A 19658-nucleotide genomic window follows, 5' to 3' on the forward strand; every position below is an offset into this window, starting at 1 on the left:
AGAGAGAGAGAGAGAGAGAGAGAGAGAGAGAGAGAGAGAGAGAGAGATTGCACCAATCACAGCCTCTCACATGCAAATAAAGGTGGTGTTTGCACCAATCACAGCAATCCCTCTGCTAGGCCATCCAGGAAGTGCATCCTTCTACCTGGCTATACAAGGTTTCAGGTGAGCTCCAATTTGCTGAAGCTTGAGATAGCAAAAGGCTGGAGTGTACTGCTTCTGCTTTGGTCGATGTGTGGTTCTCTAAAGGTGGCTACGGACTGTTCTAGACGGCTAGTCCTCTCATGAAGGGCAATCCATTTGGCAATTTGACTGCCAGTATTTTTGCTCAAGGCTGCCATGGCAGCAAGCCAGAGTTCAACAGCTGCCAATTAGGGAGCCACACCCCAGACTCACTCTAATGATTCTTGTTATTTATCTGTTGATTTTTTTTTTGAGACAATCTTACACTAGAATTCCCTGTGTAGCCAGGGAATTCTGATCCAGGCTGGCCTTGGACTTGCAATAATCCCATACCTCAGCCTCTGGGAACAGATGTGCACTGCTGTACCCATCCAGCCGATCTCTTTAGAAAGCTCATTCATGAGGCAAAATGCTCTGACTCTGCAACTCACTCAGTGGACGTGACTCCCCAGGTTTAGTGTGTTCGTAGCTGTGTACAGTCAACTGCACAAGTAATTCTAGAACATTCTATCACCCCCAATCCCCAGTACCCCCCTCCCAACACACGCCATCCTTAGCACTCCTGAACCCTCTCCTGAGCCAGTCCCAGCCTCATCTAATTTGCTTTTCATTCCAGGGATTTCCTCCACTCTGATTTTACATCAGTGTATCCACTCACTCTCTGATCCTCCTTCCCTGGCACCGTTCCCGGGGCGTCCTGTCAGCAAGGTTCATCCTTACTGAAGCAGGTGTCAGAGCCTCCCCTGTATTTTAGTTGAGCCAATGGATCATATCTTACCTATCTGCTCTTTGTTCAGTAGACATTTGAGTTGTTTCAAATTCTCATATGTTATGAATAGCACCTGGCAGACAGAAGCCATATTAACTCTCTCTTGGGTTTAGACCCAGAAGTAAGGACTCACTGGGCTAGGCAAGTCTAAATTCAGCTGTTGCTTTATTTATTTGTTTGAGATGGGATCTCACCGTGTAGCTCTGGCTGTCCTAGAACTCACTATGTAGACCAGGCTATCCTTGAACTCACAGAAATCTACCAGCCTCTGCCTTCTAAGTGCTGGGATTAAAGGCATGGGCACATCTAGTTTGTTTGTATGGTTTTTGTTTGTGTGTTTATGAGACAGGGTTTTATGTAGCCCAGGCTGGTCCCCAATTTGCTATATGTTGGAGGATGACTTTGCACTCCTGATCCTCCTGCCTCTACCTCCTGAGTGTTGGAATCACTAGTGTGAGCAACCACACTTTATTCTGTGGTGTGAGTGTGTATGAGTGTGTGTGAGTGTGTATGAGTGTGTGTGAGTGTGAGTGTGTGTGAGTGTGTATGAGTGTGTGTGAGTGTGAGTGTGTGTGAGTGTGTATGAGTGTGTGTGTGAGTGAGTGTGTGTGTGTGTGTGTGTGTGAGAGTATGTGTATGAGTGTGTGTGTGTAGGTAGTCACAGGAATCCACCTTGAGTATTCTAGCACTCTGCCTTGTTTCACTGAGACAGGGTCTCTTAATGAACCTGAATGTCTCTCTGTCTCTCTGTCTCTCTGTCTCTCTCTCTCTCTCTCTCTCTCTCTCTCTCTCTCTCTCTCTCTCTCTTGCTGGAATTTTCCTCAGTGGTGGGGTTACATAGGTGTGTGGTACCACGCCAGCTTTTTCATGGGGACTGGGATCTGAACTCAGATCCTTACTGAGCCATCTTTCTAGTTTAGCTTTCCCCCACCCCTTTAAAGACAGGGCCTCAGATAGCCCAGGCTGGCCCCAAATTATGTAGCCTTAAACTCCTGACACTGCAGCCCTGCCTCCTGAGGTCTGGGATTGCAACATGGGGGCCACACCTGGTTTACTTATGTGTTTACCTTTTTCCACATCTCTGAACCATTTCACATTTTTGCCAGCGGCTAATGAGGCAGGGGGATTTCCCCGTGTCCTTGTAGCAACTGATACAGCTTTTCCTTACTCTATTATTATCACAACATTTTGAAGTGGATAAAGGTGTGGCAGTTTTGAGCACATGACTTAAACCAGTCTATTAACTATGTGCTGTGTGCTACAAGGCTCACACGACTGTCAAATGGAGATGTCAAGGGTGTGGACTCTGGGGATTGTCTCAATTGGAATCCTGGCTCTGTCGGGTAATTACTGTGTGACTTGAGGAAGATTACCTAACCTCTCTGTTCCTCATTTTCCACATCTATAAAGTTGGGATAATAACATGGTTCCCCATCATGCTAATTGTAGGGTTCTAAGAAGATAAGGTCAGATGGGAGTAGGACCCTGGCACTCGGAAAGTCAGTATTGGCGCCTATTGTTACCATGATGTGTGCTGTTGCCCTGTGTTGGGTCATGTGGCATTCACAGCATCCATCTGGGTAGCAGTCGGCTCAAGGTGGAGAACTGCTGCTCTCTGTTCACAAGCTGTGTGACTCCGGGGAAGTGTTTTGACGCCCCTGAGCCTTGTTTTTGTTGTTGTTGTTGTTGTTGTTTTGTTTTGTTTTGTTTTTTGTTTTTTGTTTTTCGAGACAGGGTTTCTCTGTGTAGCCCTGGCTGTCCTGGAACTCACTCTGTAGACCAGGCTAGCCTTGAACTCTCGAACTCAGAAATCCGCCTCCCTCTGCCTCCCAAGTGCTGGGATTAAAGGCGTGTGCCACCACCGCCTGGCAAGCCTTGTTTATCTCATCCATAACTTTCCATGCAGGCCTCCCTAAGTCTTGGTGTGAGGATGGTACAGAGGTGGTACTGACTGATGCCTGGCCAGTGACTCAGCCAATGCCAGACAACCAGGATGCCTTTGTGCTCATCCTCATTCAACAGGTAGAGAAACTGAAACTCCCGGGGATGAAGGCATAATTCTTGCCTGCAACTGTCCAAGCTCCAGCTGGCCCCTCTTGGTTGTTCCAAGCTCAGAGTCCCATCCTGCTCTGCTGGGACAGTGATGGAGTCCCACAAGTGACCAACCTGCGACAGGCTGGCTGAGCACATGGGCACATTTCCTGAGGCGAGGCCGGAAGGCTCCTAACAGTGGCTCGTCAGGCAGGTGGATGTTGGGGAGAGTCTCTCCATCTCCAGATGCGGCTGACGGGCTGCTGGTTACTGTCAAGGAGAGCAGAGAGCAGGGGCTTCCTTCTCCTAGTCTGCCCAGCTGAGGAGCAGAAAAGCTGGCTGGGCCCTCGCCAGGCCTCTCTGGAAGCTCAGCTTATCCCTCCAAACCAGCTTCTGCATGAACTCCGCCATTCTGATCCCTCTCGGCTCATCTCAGTCAGGGGCAGCTTCTCAGAGCCGTGTATGGGCTTGTGACTTCATCTGGGTGGCGGAGGGTTTCTTAGCTGCCTAAACTGACAGCGGTCAGTCCGTGAATGACTTATAGAATGAGGGTTCCTGGGCCTCTCTTTGGGAAAATGCTGCTTTTTTGGTTGATTCTGTAGAAGAGGTAGCCTGGACTTTGTTCACTGTGAACCATCAGCCCGCTGCCCTGGCCTGACACAGGGCAGGCCCTTGGGCAAGGTGAGGAGGTGGGCAGTCGCAGTTATAATTGCCTTTGCTGCTATCATTTCTGCTCCCAGCTTTGCTCACCTCGTCAGTATCTGGCATGCTGGTCTCCAGCCACTGGGGATATCCAGGTCCCCAGGAGAACCTGAGAAACACAGTGATAGTGTGCAGTATCCTAGGCCCTGGCAGCCTGGACTCCGGGGTTTGTGGCAGTGCATAGGACCCTCAGTCACTCCCGGATGAGGGGATCACTTTGAAGATCTAGTGCCCCTGCTCCTTGCCCTCTACCCCTGCCTAGCCCAAAGGATGCACCCAGGACCTACCTTTCTTTGTAGCCTCTCTTTACTGGACATTCTGACCAAGATCCAAAACTCATCCACATTTTTTCGGAACCCATTTATAAAATGGGATATTATTCAGCTGGGGAAGAAGCAGAGTTGTCACAAAGATTGTGACAGGGATGTGTCTCCCAGACACTAGAAGAAGCCAACCATGAAGGGCTGCAGGTACAATGTCAAGTATAAGATGCACACAGGTAGAGAGGCGGTTGCCAGGAGGAGAGGGGATAGAGAGGTCGGAAGCAGTTGCTAACGGGAATGGGGTTTGGGGATGGCAAACACATTCTTCAGTTAGACAGTGGCGATGGCTGTGAAAGTCTATCCTGAAATCCACCAAGTGTATATTTTCAATGGGTGAACTAGTGCTGTATGTATTAAGTCTCCAGGCTTATACTGAACTTGGCACACTGGCTGGCACCTGTTACATTGTTACCAGCCTGCCAGCCAGGTCTTCTGCTCTATTGAAATTGTGGGTGGGGGAGGAGCTGTTCAAGGGTGAGGCCTTAGCATTAATGAGGCGCGATCCGATCCCTGGGTGACTGACAGACATTGGCTGCGATCACAGGTAGGAGCAGCTGCAGGGACAGCCAGCCAAAGTTCCCAGCCTTGTGCAGGCCTCCGGTACCAGGACCTTTAGCCCTACAAGTGTTATGGAACTTTTTTCATTTTTGGTTTTCACCATTCTGGACATAGAACCTAGGGCCATGTAAATGCTAGGGCAGATGCTCTACCACTGACCTGATCTTTAGCCTGCTTTTGGGTTTTTATTCTGAGGCAGGGTCTCGCTAAGTTGCCCAAGCCAGCCTTGAACTTACTATGTAACCCTGTCAGGCTTTGAATGTGTGATCCTCCTACCTCAGCCTCCCAGGTAGATGGAATGAGAAGCTGTACCACATCAGGCTCAGCCATATTCCAACTCAGGCAGGCCTGGCCACTGGGACTCTCAAGCTGCTAAAAATGTTCTACCTCTCCAGCAGGCCTCAAAAACCAGAATTCCTCAGCCTCTGATGGCCTAGCACTACAGGTCTCTGTGGCTTCACACTTCCTTTTGTCATTGTTGATCACCATTCTGTGGCTTTAACCCCTTCTGATGTCAGGGCTGCTGGGGTCCAGGGCTCCTCGCTTTCACAGTGATACCCAAACTGACAGTCTCAGAGAAGGCGTCACAGAAGGGAACCTTCCAGCCAATTCCCGGAGTGAGGCAGCCCTTGCTTGTATAGGCAAAAGAAGCATCTGTGCCAATCACAGCATGCCTGCATGCAAATCAAAATTCTTGTTTCACCAAACACAGCACACCCTGCATGTAAATGAAGGTTCCTGTTTGCACCAATCACCACAGTCCTGATAGAAAATCAGTGACCATGACCCTCCTCTGGCTTGGGTAGAAATCGTTCTAGGGTCATCTTGAGTTCACTGAGGTTTGTGACATCGAAAAGTCTAATGCAAAACTATTTCAAACAGTTCTGACACCGGCTGCCCTGAGGAGCCATGACAACCAGCTGTGGCTGTCATGCAGTTTATTCAAGGTGTCTGTGGAGTGCAGGAGACAGAGCTGGCGTAAAGGCAGTCCTGCTGTCTGACTGACCATCTCTTTGCATGAGACAGCCAGGGCAGCACGGAGAGTCTATGCTCAATGTTTTTGCTTCTTTACTGGACCATGTGCATTGGCAGTGCCTGCAGTAAGAACCCAAAGGACTGCCATTAATACTCAAAGCAATTTCACAGACTTCAACTGTGTGTTAAGTGTTACATGCTTCAACTCTCCAAGTGCCACAGGAAGAGCTGGGTCCTCCTCATCTGTCCCAGTTCCAGCTTGAATGGCTTGAGTTAGTAGGTGGACGCCAGCCAACACAGAGAGGCCAACTCCAGTGGAAAGAACAAAAGTCTCATGTTTTGACAGCATGGCAGAATAGGATCTTTAAGCCCAATGGACAAAGTAAAGGCTGATACCCCTGCCCTGTGCACTCTTTGTGTGTTAGTGGCTTCATCCTGTGGGGACAGGCTAGCTCCTGGAAATCTGGCTGGGTAGGCAGGTCCTGTCTGGGGCTTAGAGAGGGACCATCCTGGGAGGCTGGAGGCTGGGCTGACCCTGAGTCTCAGCAACCTGCTCCTTCTGTCCACAGCATCTCCAACAAGGAACTCTCGGATCTGATTGAGCAGCTGCAGAAGAATGCGGACCAGGTGGAAAGGAACATTGTGGACACCGAGGCCAAGATGCACAGTGTGAGTACCAGCTTTCCAAACTACTGTGGCCTTCTCCATCTTGGTCTTTACCCAGGAACACAGTCTCTAGGCTCACCCACATCCAGAGTCTTTGTGGTTGCTACAAGCACAGCTCTTGGCATCTAGAGACCTGCAGTCCTTAGCCTCATTATGGCTGAGGAAAAGAACCCACCCAGCCCAGTGACTCAGGGGTGCTGAGTTCCTGCACTGGAAGAAAACCTGATGGTGGTGACTTGGTAACCTAGTAACTGTTCCTTGGCTTACGAAGTCCTCAAGGAAGATGAAACACTCCTCCTGGGTGAAGCTTCCCTGGGTGGAGCTTCCACTTGTGGAGGAGAACCCTTAGGGGGTCTAACCTCGGCTAGGATCTGCACTTGAACTCACTGAGTTATCTCTCCACTGTATAACTCCCTCTCAGAAGGTAAAAGCACTCACCTAGTCAGGGTGTCACTGGCTCCAGGAGACCTAGCAGGTCCCATTCGGACACCAGGGGCATTGTCCCAGCACACCTCCAATACCTGGACAATTCCTCCTTTGCTGGAGAATACATATCACTTCCTATTTTCTCTCTCTCCCCTCCCTCTGGAATCCCAGTGCTGGGGGTGAAACCAGGGCATCGGCATCAGGCACGCTAGGCAAGTCCTCTTCTGACCTTCTGGATGAGTTGCTAAAAGAACTGGGGACTAGTCAGGGACAGCTGGCCCCAGGAGTGGCTGTACATGGAACTGTTAAACTGGGCAAAGAAAGTAAGCAGGAAAGCCAGGCCACATCCGAATCTCAGAGCACAGTGTCCCTGAGTGTCAGTGGGCCCTGGTCTGTTCCCACCACACTCATGCTCTAGTGTGGCTTGTTGTTTGTATGGAACTCAAGTGTAGCCAGGAGCTATGCTTTGTCTGGCATCTTAGTCACCAGGTGACCAAGAGCCAGCCCTGAACAGTGTGGGACCAAGGGTTGGGAAATCACCATCCACCAGGCCCCACTGTTGTGGCTGCTTCTGCCTCCACAGCCTTCTCTGGGAGACCATGTGTGCAATCCTAGGGCCAGTCTGCAGACAGCCCAGAGTACCTAGAGGATAGGGTGGGGGTGGAGGTGGCAAGTAGGGCCACTGGGGTCAGGAAGTCAGGGAGGTCTTGGCCCAGGATGGCCCTGCAGGGACTGGAGAAATGTGGTCACCTTCCTCCTACCTGGGATCCTTGAGCAGTCATCCGCAGGCTATACCCATCACCTCTCAGAGTACCCGGCCCCTCCCAACACACCTCTGGGATTTTTTTCTGCTATCCCCTCTCCTGGCACCAAACAATGGTATTTTGTTTGTTTTCTTTCCTAAATGAAAGTCATCTGGTTGTGACGTGTCTGTTTTTCCTCACAACACGAATAGTGTGTGCTCGTTATTAACATTTAAGGACAAATAAACAATGTGTTGTGGGAAACTAAAATCCCATAGAATCCATCCTCAGAGGTATCCACCAGCCCTCAGCCTTCAGGGTATGTTCCACCTTCTGTCATGTGTACATTGGTACATGTGTGTGCGTGTGCACGTGTGTGTGATAGACAGAGAGAGGGAAAGGGAGAGGGAAGGAGGGAGGAAGGGAGGAAGGAAGGGAGGGAGGGAGGGAGGGAGGGAGGGAGAGAGAGAGAGAGAGAGAGAGAGAGAGAGATAGAGAGAGAGAGAAAGAGAGAATGCAGGTTCAGGTTCAGGCTGGCTTTGTCTGCTGGGGAGATGACTAAAACAGTAACAGCCTGCCTGTGGATGCATGTGTGCTTGTGTGTGTGTGTGTGTGTGTGTGTGTGTGTGTGTGTGTGTGCACGTGAGCATGTGTGTGTACAGTGCTGGGGACAGAGCCCAGTGTACATTAGGCAGGTGCTATAACCACTGAGCAACATGACAACCTGAGCTGCTTCATTTTTTCTTTTTTTTCTTTTTTCTTTTTTCAAGACAGTTTTTTCTCTGTGTAGCCCTGGCTGTCCTGGAACTCACTCTTGTAGACTAGGCTGGCCTTGAACTCAGAAATCCGCCTGCCTCTGCCTCCCAAGTGCCGGGATCAAAGGCGTGCACCACCACCATCTGGCTCTGAGCTGCTTCTTAATTTCAACAGAACAAAGTTGAAAAAACAGCAGCTGCTTTTTGAAGAGCACCTGGGCCAAGTCATCCTTTCCCTTTGTCCATTCTTCTGGCTCCCTCTTCCCCCTTCCTTTCTTTTTCTTCTGTTTGTAGAAAGTATCATTATATTACCCAAATGTTTTCCTGAACTTTCCATGTTTTAAATTGGTGAGAGATACTTGAGTAACATGAGCTGAACTGCTTAAAGGGTCACACGTACAATGTGGCATCATCCCCATTCCCCGGGAGCCCCTCACCCTGCTCCCTCTTCCCAGCCACTCCCCTACTCTGTGTCTGTGTTATGTGACTTGCATATTCCTATGCACAGAGCTTTCAGTGTCATGCCCTATGTGCAGATGTCTGAAGCTACAGACATCCTGAAGGATGAATGGAGTGCTCCCTGTAGCTCGTCCACCAACACTGCCCCGTGCCCACACTGGACCACATTGCTCTCCTTCCTGTCCATCAGTGAGCCTGTCATGCACCGGCCCTATTAGTTCCTCTGGCCTGAAGGACCATTTTAGCAGGGTTTAAGTCATAGAAAGACCCTGGAAATGACCTCCATCTATGAGTTCACCCCTGTGAATCTGTGCTTTGGTAGATAGTCACCTAGGCAGGATTGAATACCTGGTTAGGAATTTTCTAGAAAGCCTTTGGTGCTCACCCCTTAGGAGTGACCCCTCCCTATCCCGCCTCTCTCATTGTCGATTAGTTTGGCTGACTCAAGTCTTCAGCCACCCACCCAGTGTCCCCCAAGCTGGTTTCCTCATCTCAGTCAGATACGTTCCCACCCCAGATTCACCAGTAAGATTCAGTAATGATTAACAGACTTTGCTTCTGAAACATTAATCTTTGACACTGTGAGGCCCAGGTAGCCTTGGGTCAGCCAGTGACTGAGAAGATAATATTCTGCTCAACACAGGAAGCTTGTTGTGTTGCCTTCCCCAGGTCAGCGATGCCTGGCCCACTGGCCTTCCACCCCACAGCCTCAGCTCCAGGGCATTGGGAGAGTCAGGTTCCCATCCTGCTCCAGCTCCCCGGGTAGCCATGGACGGGAAGCCTGGATCCCATCTCCTCATCCACAAGGAGCGAGTCCTTGTGCACCTGGCACTGGGCCATCTCTCTACCCATCCCTCCTTTTTTTCCTCTAGACATTTCTGTTTTTATTCTTACTTTTCCAGTCCTCAGGATGGAACCAAAGGTCTCACCTGCTAAGCACACACACTGCTACTGGGCTGCACCTCCTTGTTCTTGCCTCTGTCTTCTTCCTCTTCCTTCTTTCAGACAGGCCCATGAAGCACAGGCAGGCTTTGAACTGACGATGTAACTGGATCTGATTCTTTTTCCTTGTCCTTCCTCCTTTTGTTTGTTTTAAAATTGTTTGTTTGTTTGTTGTGTGTGCTCACACCCTGGCACATGTATGAAGATCACAAGGCACATGTTTGTAGGAGTTAGTTCTCTCTGTCTACCGTGTAGTTCCTGCGATTGAATTCAGCTCATCAGCCTGGTGGCAGGTGCCCTACCCACTCAGCAACCCCATCAGGAACCTTCCTGAGTTTTGTTCCTTGTTTTTAGAGATTTATTTGTATGTCTGGGTGTTTTGCCTGTATCTGTGTTGGTGTATCACATGCAAACCTTGCACCCGCAGAGGCCAGAAGAGGGCTTTAGATCCACAGAAACTGAGAGATCCCGTGAGTTGTGTGGGTGCTGGGAACTGAACCCAGGTCCTCTGGAAGAGCAACCAGTGGCCTTAACCACTGAGCCATCTCTTCAACCCCAGTTCCCTTTGTTTTTTGAAATAAGGTCTTGCTATATACTGGCGGCTGACGTTGAGTTTGATTCTTCTCCTTGGCCCATCCAGTGCCTAGCTCACCTTCATTCACCACCACAGCCTCCCTCCCACATATAAACATAAACATGATATCTGCTTTACACCTTACATGTGTGTGTGGTCCCGTGTGCCATCCAGTATTTTTAGGACTCAGCAGAGCTTCGTGGTAGTCTAACAGATGGGTGTCTCTATCTGCCGTTTCTACTCACAACCTTCCCTAGCCCCGTGCCAAGCATATGCCTTTCTGCCTCCTGCCCTTGGGTCTACCTATTGAGGACTTTTCACTTAATGGAATCCCATGCCCATGATCACGGTTTCCCCACCACCCCAGCCCCGCCCCCATCACTGTGTATGCTTCTCTCCAATCTCATCTTCCTGGTGGAATTACTTCTGCTGCTGAGAGGCATCCCCAGCCCAGTTTCTCTCTTCTGGTTTCTGTGCTGCTCAGACAGAATCCAGACCCTTGCCCCTGTTAGACAAGGTCCTGCACACAGAACTGCTTCCCAGCCTCAACTTTCCTCTTCTGAAGGCAGGAAGAGATGGGAACCCCAAAGCCAGCCAGCAGGAGGCCTTACTGCCTTGGGCACCCCGGTGTTGCTTTATCCTGCCTTCAGCCTAACTCACTGATATCCTCACTTCCGCTGATGAACTCTGAGACTCCTAGGAATTCATCCCTGGACACCAGCTTGGTGCTAAAACCACAGCCAGGCTTCATGGCTGCTGGGGTAGACAGACTATGTCTAGACACACTGTCCTGGGGCTGGAGGGATGACTCAAGGATTAACAGCACTTGCTGCTCGCTCAGAGGACCAGGGTTTGGTTCCCAGCACCCATGATGGGCAGTTTACAACTGCCTGTAAATCTAGCTCCAGGGGATCTGACGCCCTCTAGTTGCCTCTGTGAACTTTTCCTTCTATGACCACCGTGGCCAGCCCTTCAGTTGCCCAGCTCACCAGGCACTGCCACACAACACCTGAAATTCCAGCTCGCCCCAATGCTGACGGCCAGCTGCATGGCTCCTGGAAGCCTCAATTTAGGCATAAAAGGAGCTGTGCCATTGGCTCCTCCTTAGATTCCCGTGCACTGGGTCCACAGGTCATGTGAACAGTCCTTACTCTGCTCTGGTCTCCCTCCTATCCCTGGCCCCACTAGTCTCTTACTGGTCCATCAAATATGGCTTGCTCTGTCATTCCTCAGGACCTTTGCACAGGCTGTTCCCTCGGCCTAGAATACACTTCTCTTCTGTCCTTCATCCTAGCTTAGGTCAGCACCTGAGAAGTGCCTCCCTGAGCTCTGGAGCAAATGTGGGTCCCCTTGTCCCCTCTCTGGTGCCTGTGGGGTGCCCATCAGCTTGTTTGTGGGCTGTCTCCTTGGGTTATGAACACCAGACAGGCAGAGCCATGCCTAGGCACCAGTGAAATTGTTTACTCCTGTGTCTCGGTGCACAGCTGGATGGTGAGAACCAGTTTGGACAAAGCCAGAGGAGCCCCCAGCTGGCCCTGCCCCTCAAGCATCACGATGGACTCTGAGTCTCTGCTGTTTCCCCTTCTTTTCCTTCTCAGGACTTGGCCCGGATGCAAGAGGGGCAGCTCCCTGAACACCGGGACGCGACCCTGCAGAATGTGTCAGACTCAGAAAAGCTGCTGTACGTGCTGGAGGCAGATTCAGCCATCGCCAAACACATGAAGCACCCACAAGGGGACATGATCGCCGAGGAGTAAGTCCTTTCTCTGTGTGGTCCCCAGTGAGCGTGCTAGGCTGGGATCTAGGCAGAGGCCTGGAGAGCCCTCAGGACCCCTCTTTCCTGTAGGGTTACACAGAGCAGGTGGACACCAAAGATGCACACCAGAGGCCTTAAGTTATACTTAATAGCCAGGCTGTGGCTGAAGACGGAGGCTCTGGGAGTTGACGGTCCTACTGCTTCAGGACTCCATGGCTAGCCATCGTGTCTCCTGAGCTTATGGTCACACTGCAGCTCCCCATGGGCCAGCACCCCATGGGCCAGGGGTTCTTCCATGCTGTGTGTCCCCTGTGCTTGTCATTATATGACACAGTCCTGCCTGTGCCTGTGCTGGGTTTGTGCTCCAGTGAGCAGTGGTCTTGCCCACTTCTTCCAAAACCTTCTATAGTAGCCCTTCAGACAACAGTAGAGAAGGAAGGTTGGGGAACACGGAGAGGAAGAATAACGGGACTCAGAGTTAGTCCGCTGCCCACGGCCACTGTCCCCTGTCCTCCAGGACACGGACCTGAAGCCCCAGCCAAGGCTTCCATGACAACTACTAATATGGTAACTTATCCCACACACAGCATCCGCCAGCTGAAAGAGCGTGTGACCAACCTGCGGGGAAAACACAAGCAGATGTACAGCCTGGCAGTGAAGGAGGCTGACCCGAAGGTCAACTGGGATGCCCTGGTGGATGAGAAGCTGGTATGGCCTGGAGCAGGGGTGTCTCTCAGCACCTCGGCCCTGCTAAGTAGGGGACACTATTATGAAGTCTTCTGAAATTGTATAAGAGAGAACAGTGGGGCGCAGAGAAGGACAGTACCCAGCCTGGAGTCACACAGCCAGACCTCATTGCCTGCTAGCTATGCCATGCCCCCTCATGCCTACCTTGCTAGTGACCTTGCAAGGCTCTGTGGGTAGGCTGGAGAAGCTTGTGGCAATCACAGCTGGGTGTCTTTGTGGCATGTCTCTGCAGCTGTTAGCAGTGCAACCTTGGGGCAGGGACACTTCCCTTTACATGTCTATCTTTAAAGTGAAAACAGTGACCAGGGACCCACAGTCACTGTGAGATTAAAGGATGGCATGTGTGATGCAGGAGCATTAGCAGTGGCCCAGAGAGATGCCTGCCACCACTCCATCTGGAGAAGTGAGGGCAAAAGCATCCCCCTACTCCCCCCCGGGGGGCCAACAGCCCATGCTTCCAGGGTTAGGGCAGGTCTACCCCCAAGCCATACCTTTGTCTTGGTGTCTCTCCACCTACCCACCAGGACAAGCTGAGCAGCCAGAGCTTTGGGACTGACCTTCCCCTGGTGGACAGCCAGGTGGAGCAACACAACATCTTCCACAATGAAGTCAAAGCCATCGGGCCCCACCTTGCCAAGGACAAGGTGTGTATGTGGTGGAGTCTTTATGGAGGTGTGGGGCAGAGAGGGGACACACTTGGTCTAACCTCAGCCCTCGACTCTGCCCACAGGAGCAGAACAGCGAACTCCAAGCCAAGTATCAGAAGTTGCTGGTGAGAAGCCCGGGGAGTCGGGATAGGACAGAAGGCTTATGGGCTGGGACATACTCCTCTAATTGTGACAGTATGCTCCAGTGTCACCATAGTGGTTTGTGATGCCAGGGATGGAACCCAGGGCTTTGTGTGTTCTATCTAGGTCAGCATTCTGCCATCTGAGCTACGCTAAGCTGTGCTCAGTTCTTTATGTGGCATTGTTGCATGCCAAGCAGATCCCATGCACTTTGAACACGGTCCAGGCATGTGTGTGCACAAGTACCTACATGTATGACATGTGTGCTTATCATTCTTATTCTACCAAACAAACCAGAAGTCCCCTAGCCTTCCTTAACCCTTCCTAGTTCTCGGTTCCTCCAGATGCTCCTAGAAGCACACGTAAGGGGCTGAGATGCAGCTTGGTTTGGAAAGTGCTTGCCCTAATAGGCATGAAGCCCTGGTGCCAAATAAAGCCCAGGCCTGGGGGTGCACACTGTCATCCTAGAACCTGAGAGAAGAGGCAAGATAGGAGTTTAGGGTTATCCTCAGTTACATAACAGGTTTGAAGCCAGCCAGAGCTACATGAGACCCTGACTCAAGTGAATAAAGAAATAAATAATGATAAAAAAGCAAATGTAGAAGACATGGCTGGTGTTTACTGAGTGCTGACTGTGTGCCAGACGGCAAACTGACGCTTCTAGGCGACGTCAGTCCCACAGGGCTCTTTTCTCTTTGTTCACTGGTTTGTCCTCGGTGCCTAAAACCAGGCTACACATCTACGTGGTGCTCAATAAATACCTGCAAGTGTATGTTGCAGAGGATCAGGTGACTTTTCCACGGGGGCCTGGCTGAGAAGTAGCAGAGTGGACACTGTAGGAGGCAGGCAGGGAGGGAAGCCAGTTCAATCCAGTTCAAGCTAGTTCCATATTCACCTTGCTCTCACCCCACAGGCAGCATCACAGGCACGGCAGCAGCACCTGAGCTCCCTGCAGGACTACATGCAGCGCTGCACCAACGAACTGTACTGGCTAGACCAGCAAGCCAAGGGCCGTATGCAGTACGACTGGAGCGACCGTAACCTGGACTACCCCAGCCGCCGGCGCCAGTACGAGGTGGGCACAGGGCCGGGTGCAAGTCCAGAGTGGGACACAGGGGCACGAAGCTAGGTGCTGACCCCACCTGCTTCCTGACAGAATTTCATCAACCGGAACCTGGAGGCCAAAGAAGAAAGAATTAACAAACTCCACACTGAAGGCGACCAACTGCTGACAGCTGAGCATCCAGGGAGGAACTCCATTGAGGTGTCTGTTCCCCTCGTAGAGAAGATGCCTTCCATTCTCTGCCCTCCTCACATGCTTTCCTCTCAGTGCCTCTCCTGCCCGCCCAGGCACCTGGGCTGCGGTGACTGGTCTCTCTTCCGGCAGGCACACATGGAGGCCGTGCACGCAGAGTGGAAGGAGTACCTGAACCTGCTCATCTGTGAGGAGAGCCACCTGAAGTACATGGAAGACTACCACCAAGTAGGTTCCTGCCTGGCTCCAGGCACGTGATAGGGTTCAGGAGCTCCTGGGTGCCCACAGAGCCCCTCTCGTGCGCGTTGAAGTCAGAGGACAACTTGCCGTGAGTGAGTCTCTCCACCATGGCATCAGGGGACTCAACTCGGGTCATTGTGTTAATGCCATGAGCACTTTTCTCTGCTGTGAGATTTCACTAGCCTAAGGTTTTGATTTTCTGACATAGGATCTCATGTAGCCCAGGCTAACCACTCTCTATGTAATAGAGAATGAACTTGACCCCCAATCCTCCTGCCTCCACTCCACCTGTTGGGTTTAATTTTACTGAGTTATACAAAACATAACTTGCTATTTTAGACCCCTTTTCAAGAAAACTAACATTCCTACCACCAGCCTCTTTTTGAGACAAATTCTCAATATATAGTCCAGACTGTCCTTACATTCAAACTCTCAACCATTCTCCTGTCTCAGCTTCTTGAGTAGCACCACTATGCCTAGCTCATTTTTACAACTGGACCACTTGTTATATCAACAATAAAAGGCAAACTCACCTTGCTTGCTGAACTTTCTTATCAGACAGATAGAAACTGAGTGCCTACCCCCTACACACACACACACACACACACACACCAGCCTGATGACCTCTGACCTGTCTCGGGATTTGCCTGGTATTAGCTAGAGTGAGCATCAGAGATACAGAACCATGTCTCTTGCCCTCGTGTGTCTGACTTTTCTCGTTAAGCATGACAGCCTGGACACAGCGCAGCATGTGTCTATGTTTCTGCACTTTTTATTCTTGTGGCCAAGCAGCTGCCTGCCGTCCAGGTGGGCACCTGTTTACATGGACATCTATTCATAGACACTGTGTTTTCACGGAAACAGTAAGAACTGTAGGTAATCGCCATAATGCAGGGTTTCCCTCGCACCTTCCCAGGGCCTCCCAGAGGCCAGGTCAGGCCCCACCCCTAAGCTGTATTCCCAGCACCTCTTTACCTTATGTTGGAAGACCGTCTTACTAAGTGACAAACTTAAACTGGTGATCCTCCTGCCTCAGCCTCCCAAGTGGCTAGGACGACAGTGTCCACACACTTGATCTAGGGTCTTAAGACTGAAACTTGAACTCAGAGGGTACCTCAGGACTCTTGCTGGAGTATCTGAGTGACACAGAATTTCACAAAAGTCCAAAAGTCCTCCTCAGGGCACCAGTCCGAGTGTTCAGCTGAGGAGATGGCTGAAATAAACGAGTCAAGAGTTGATGAACCAAAAACTGGGTGAGGGAACTTTCCAGAACAAGAAGAGGGGGTAGTTAGCAAGGGTTAGAATTAAAGCATGGTTAGATGCTGCTAAACAGTACAGCTAGCTTCTGAGAAGTGCATTATGGGTGGCTTTATTATTGTGCAAACCCACAAAGTACACTCACACCACGTGGTTTCACAGGGGTAGATGTCCGTAAAGTACCTGTCTTGTCAGGGCAGTCCTGGCACACCAACAGAAAGCCTGAACTTAGTGGCATCTAAAGATCTATACAAGTGGGATGTTGGGGAGCCAGCTTTTCCCCCCTGAGGAGCCAGGCTGAAGAGGGAGTTAACAGGCTCAAACAGGTCATATCATAGATTTAGGGTGAGTGGGACACTCAGGCCCACCTAGGGGATAAGCATGCAGCCGTAGCCAGACGTCAGGGTGCTTGTGGTAGCTTTCCATCTGTGATGGTGTCTTCTCGTCTCCCTCAGTTTCACAAAGACATCAAGGATGCCCAGGAGCTGCTACACAAGGTGGATTCAGACTTGAACCAGAAATACAGCCCTGACTTCAAAGACCGGTATCAGCTAGAGCTGTTGCTCCGGGAGCTGGATGTGAGTGGCAGCTGTGAGGTACCCTGCCAGACTGGGTACAGGTCTCCACACCTCCCTGGATCTGGGCAGACCGCATCCAGTGCCCACCTCGGGCTCCTCCTGGGTCGTGGTCCTGAGTCCTGGCCTTACCTGGTGCTGTGCCGCTCTTACAGGACCAGGAGAAGGCTCTGGACAAGTATGAGGATGTGGTGCGGGGACTGCAGAGGCGAGCGCAGCAAGTGGTACCACTCAAGTACCGCCGCGAGACGCCGCTCAAGCCCATCCCTGTGGAGGCCCTCTGCGACTTTGAGGGTGACCAGGTCAGTCACTACTTGACCCTAAGCAGCCTGGACCTACAGCACAGAAGTCTTAGGGGTGGCACAGGTAGAGCTGGGGCCACAAGCCATCATGTCTCTTGGGTGTCACTCTTTGTCTACCCTTTCTCCTGGGCGTTGGATATGCACCCCATACCCTTACCCTCCCTGCACTCCCCTGCCTTCATCTTTCTTACACCCTAGCCGTTCTAGCTAGAGTCCCAGGGAAGTCTCTCACTGGCCCATTTTATAACTGCCTGTTCCTGTGTCTGGGAATGTCAGCCTCTGATTGGCCAGGCCTCAGTCATATGACCATCTGTAGAATGGAATATAAGTGTGCCGCCTGGACTAGGGATGAGCAGGGATGGTTCCCCAAGGTGAAGCTGAGGCGCTGGAGACGGAGCTTAGTTAACAGAGCACTGGTTTAGCATGCACGAGGCCCCACACTGCATAAACCAGGCATGGATGACGGCACACACTTGTAAACTCACCACTCTGGGGTTAAAGGCAGGGGGAAGTTCAAGGTATCCTCCACCACGTAGTACATTTGAAGCTAGCCAGACTTATGTGAGACCTTATCACAAAAACAAAAATGAAGTCTAAACAGAGCTTGGAGCTGAACTGGCAGTCAAGAGGGTTCCCTTTGTGCTGGCTCTGTCTAGCTCTGAGGCTTGTGTATGAGGAAGGCTAAGACTCTGTCTAAGAGTTGACAGGGCCTTGGGGCAGACAGAGGGCCTCAGGCTCCCAGGCCTGAGAATGAATCTGAAACGTTGGGTCTTCTCCCACCAGGGCCTGATCTCTCGGGGCTATAGCTACACACTGCAGAAGAACAATGGAGAGAGCTGGGAGCTGACAGACAGCACTGGGAAGAAGCTGAGTGCCCCAGCAGTCTGCTTCATCATTCCCCCCACTGACCCAGAGGCCCTGGCTCTTGCTGACAGGTACAGGCACAGAGGAGGGAGAGAAGAAGGGTGGACCCACAGCTGGGCTCTGCAGCCTCTCCTATTTAAACCCTCTTAGTGGCTAGCAGGATGTCACACGTACCTCTGGATTGGATGTCTGGCTAGGGGCCAGTGCAGCAAACGTGTTTTCTTAGTGCATCCAGGCCTTTGCAAGTCTTAACCATCTCACCTGCGGTGCCTGTGTCCTGCTTCACTGATGCTGGCCCTCACTTTGCACTCAGTAGGTCTCCTACCCTTCCTTTCTGTTTTCATGATCTTTCAGCACTTCATTTTCCTAAGATCTGTGAGTTGGCCCCCCTGGGTCCTGGCCCCTTGATGTCAGTGTCAGGTGGCAAGTCATTCGTTCAGTCACGCGAGGATCTTTTGCTCAATGCGTAGACTCACGGGATGTCTGTACTTACTCATCTTCCCACATCTATCAAACATCCACTGTGCACTGTCCACACCAGTGACAGGTGGTTCTAGGTAGCGGGGCTTGCAACGGAAGGCAAAGGAGAGGAGGAAGGACAGAGGCAGATGAGATTCTTCCCAATCTTATTGCTTTAGCTCACACGGTGCCTTTATTTCATTACTTGTTGTGGAGGAGAAGACGCGTGTGCGTGTGACAGCACATGTGTGAGGTCAGAGGACAACTTGCTAAAGCTGGTTCTCCTTCTACCATGTAGGTTCCAGGGATCAAATTCAGGCCATCAGCTTGGTGGCAAGCACCTTTACCCACGGAGCCATCTTGTCAGCCCACACAGTATTTTTTACTTCAAACCCCTCCAAGGGGCTGCTTGGCTCCCATGGGCTGCTGCCCAACCCAGCCTGGGCACCAGCTAGGAGGGTGGGTGGTATGAGACCAGGGTCCCCAGCACAGTCTTGCTCTCACAGCCTGGGCAGCCAGTACCGGAGCGTGCGGCAGAAGGCCAGCGGGAGCAAACACGCGCTCCAGCAACGACATGAGGTGCTAAGGACGGAGAACCCTGGAGGTGGGTACCAGGGCGTCCTGTACAGGGTCAGGGACATGGAAGAGGGCCGAACTAGACTGTGCTGTGCATGAGTGACAGGTTTCTGCTAGAGGGCTGAGAGAGGGAGGCCAGGCCAGCCCGAGGTTCTGGCGGGCTTTCAGGGCCGCGTGCTCCTTCACCTTCATCCCTGATTTGTCCTCCCTATGACAGATGCCTCCGATCTTCAGGGGCGACAGCTGCTGGCTGGCTTGGACAAAGTGGCCAGTGATCTGGACCGGCAGGAAAAGGCTATCACAGGGATCCTACGGCCACCACTTGAGCAGGGACGAGCAATAGAGGATAGTGTGGAGCGTGCCAAGGCACTCAAGGTATTGCAGGCTGGGGCTCCTGCTGTAGGTTCTACCTCTGTGGGGTCTTAGGACATTCAGAGCGTTGTTGGATAATTATAGAAATAATTATGGAGTGTTGTCCCAAGGATCAGGCTCCAAATAGATGCCCTGCCCTGGTACTCAGGCATACTCCCAGATATGATCTGGTTCTGCTTCTGAGTGGCTTTTCAGCCTGGTATCACGGCCATAATATTGATAGCAGGAACTGGGGTCCTAGCAGGTACCTGCTGAATGAGGCTGTGAGCAAGAAGTATGTGGAATTGCAGATCCAGTTTGCTTCTGTTTGTCCTGTAATAGGCTCTCTCCTTCTCCCCTCCCCCTCCCCCCTCCCCCTCCT

General features: G+C 51.5%; 1 protein-coding gene across 1 annotated transcript in view; it reads left to right on the plus strand.

The window, feature by feature from the left end:
- Positions 1–19658, plus strand: part of Ppl (periplakin) — a 46538-nt gene that overhangs the window by 14765 nt on the left and 12115 nt on the right. Inside the window, exons 2-14 of the mRNA XM_028788383.1 lie at positions 6111–6210; positions 11705–11859; positions 12450–12570; positions 13134–13253; positions 13340–13381; positions 14311–14472; positions 14554–14661; positions 14785–14880; positions 16605–16727; positions 16880–17026; positions 17810–17961; positions 18856–18953; positions 19143–19300. Of these exons, the coding sequence (XP_028644216.1) occupies positions 6111–6210; positions 11705–11859; positions 12450–12570; positions 13134–13253; positions 13340–13381; positions 14311–14472; positions 14554–14661; positions 14785–14880; positions 16605–16727; positions 16880–17026; positions 17810–17961; positions 18856–18953; positions 19143–19300 (1582 nt within the window). The remainder of the gene's footprint in view (positions 1–6110; positions 6211–11704; positions 11860–12449; positions 12571–13133; positions 13254–13339; positions 13382–14310; positions 14473–14553; positions 14662–14784; positions 14881–16604; positions 16728–16879; positions 17027–17809; positions 17962–18855; positions 18954–19142; positions 19301–19658) is intronic.

The sequence above is a fragment of the Grammomys surdaster genome, unplaced genomic scaffold (assembly GCF_004785775.1).
Source record: "Grammomys surdaster isolate TR1022 unplaced genomic scaffold, NIH_TR_1.0 125745, whole genome shotgun sequence".
Lineage (NCBI taxonomy): Eukaryota > Metazoa > Chordata > Mammalia > Rodentia > Muridae > Grammomys > Grammomys surdaster.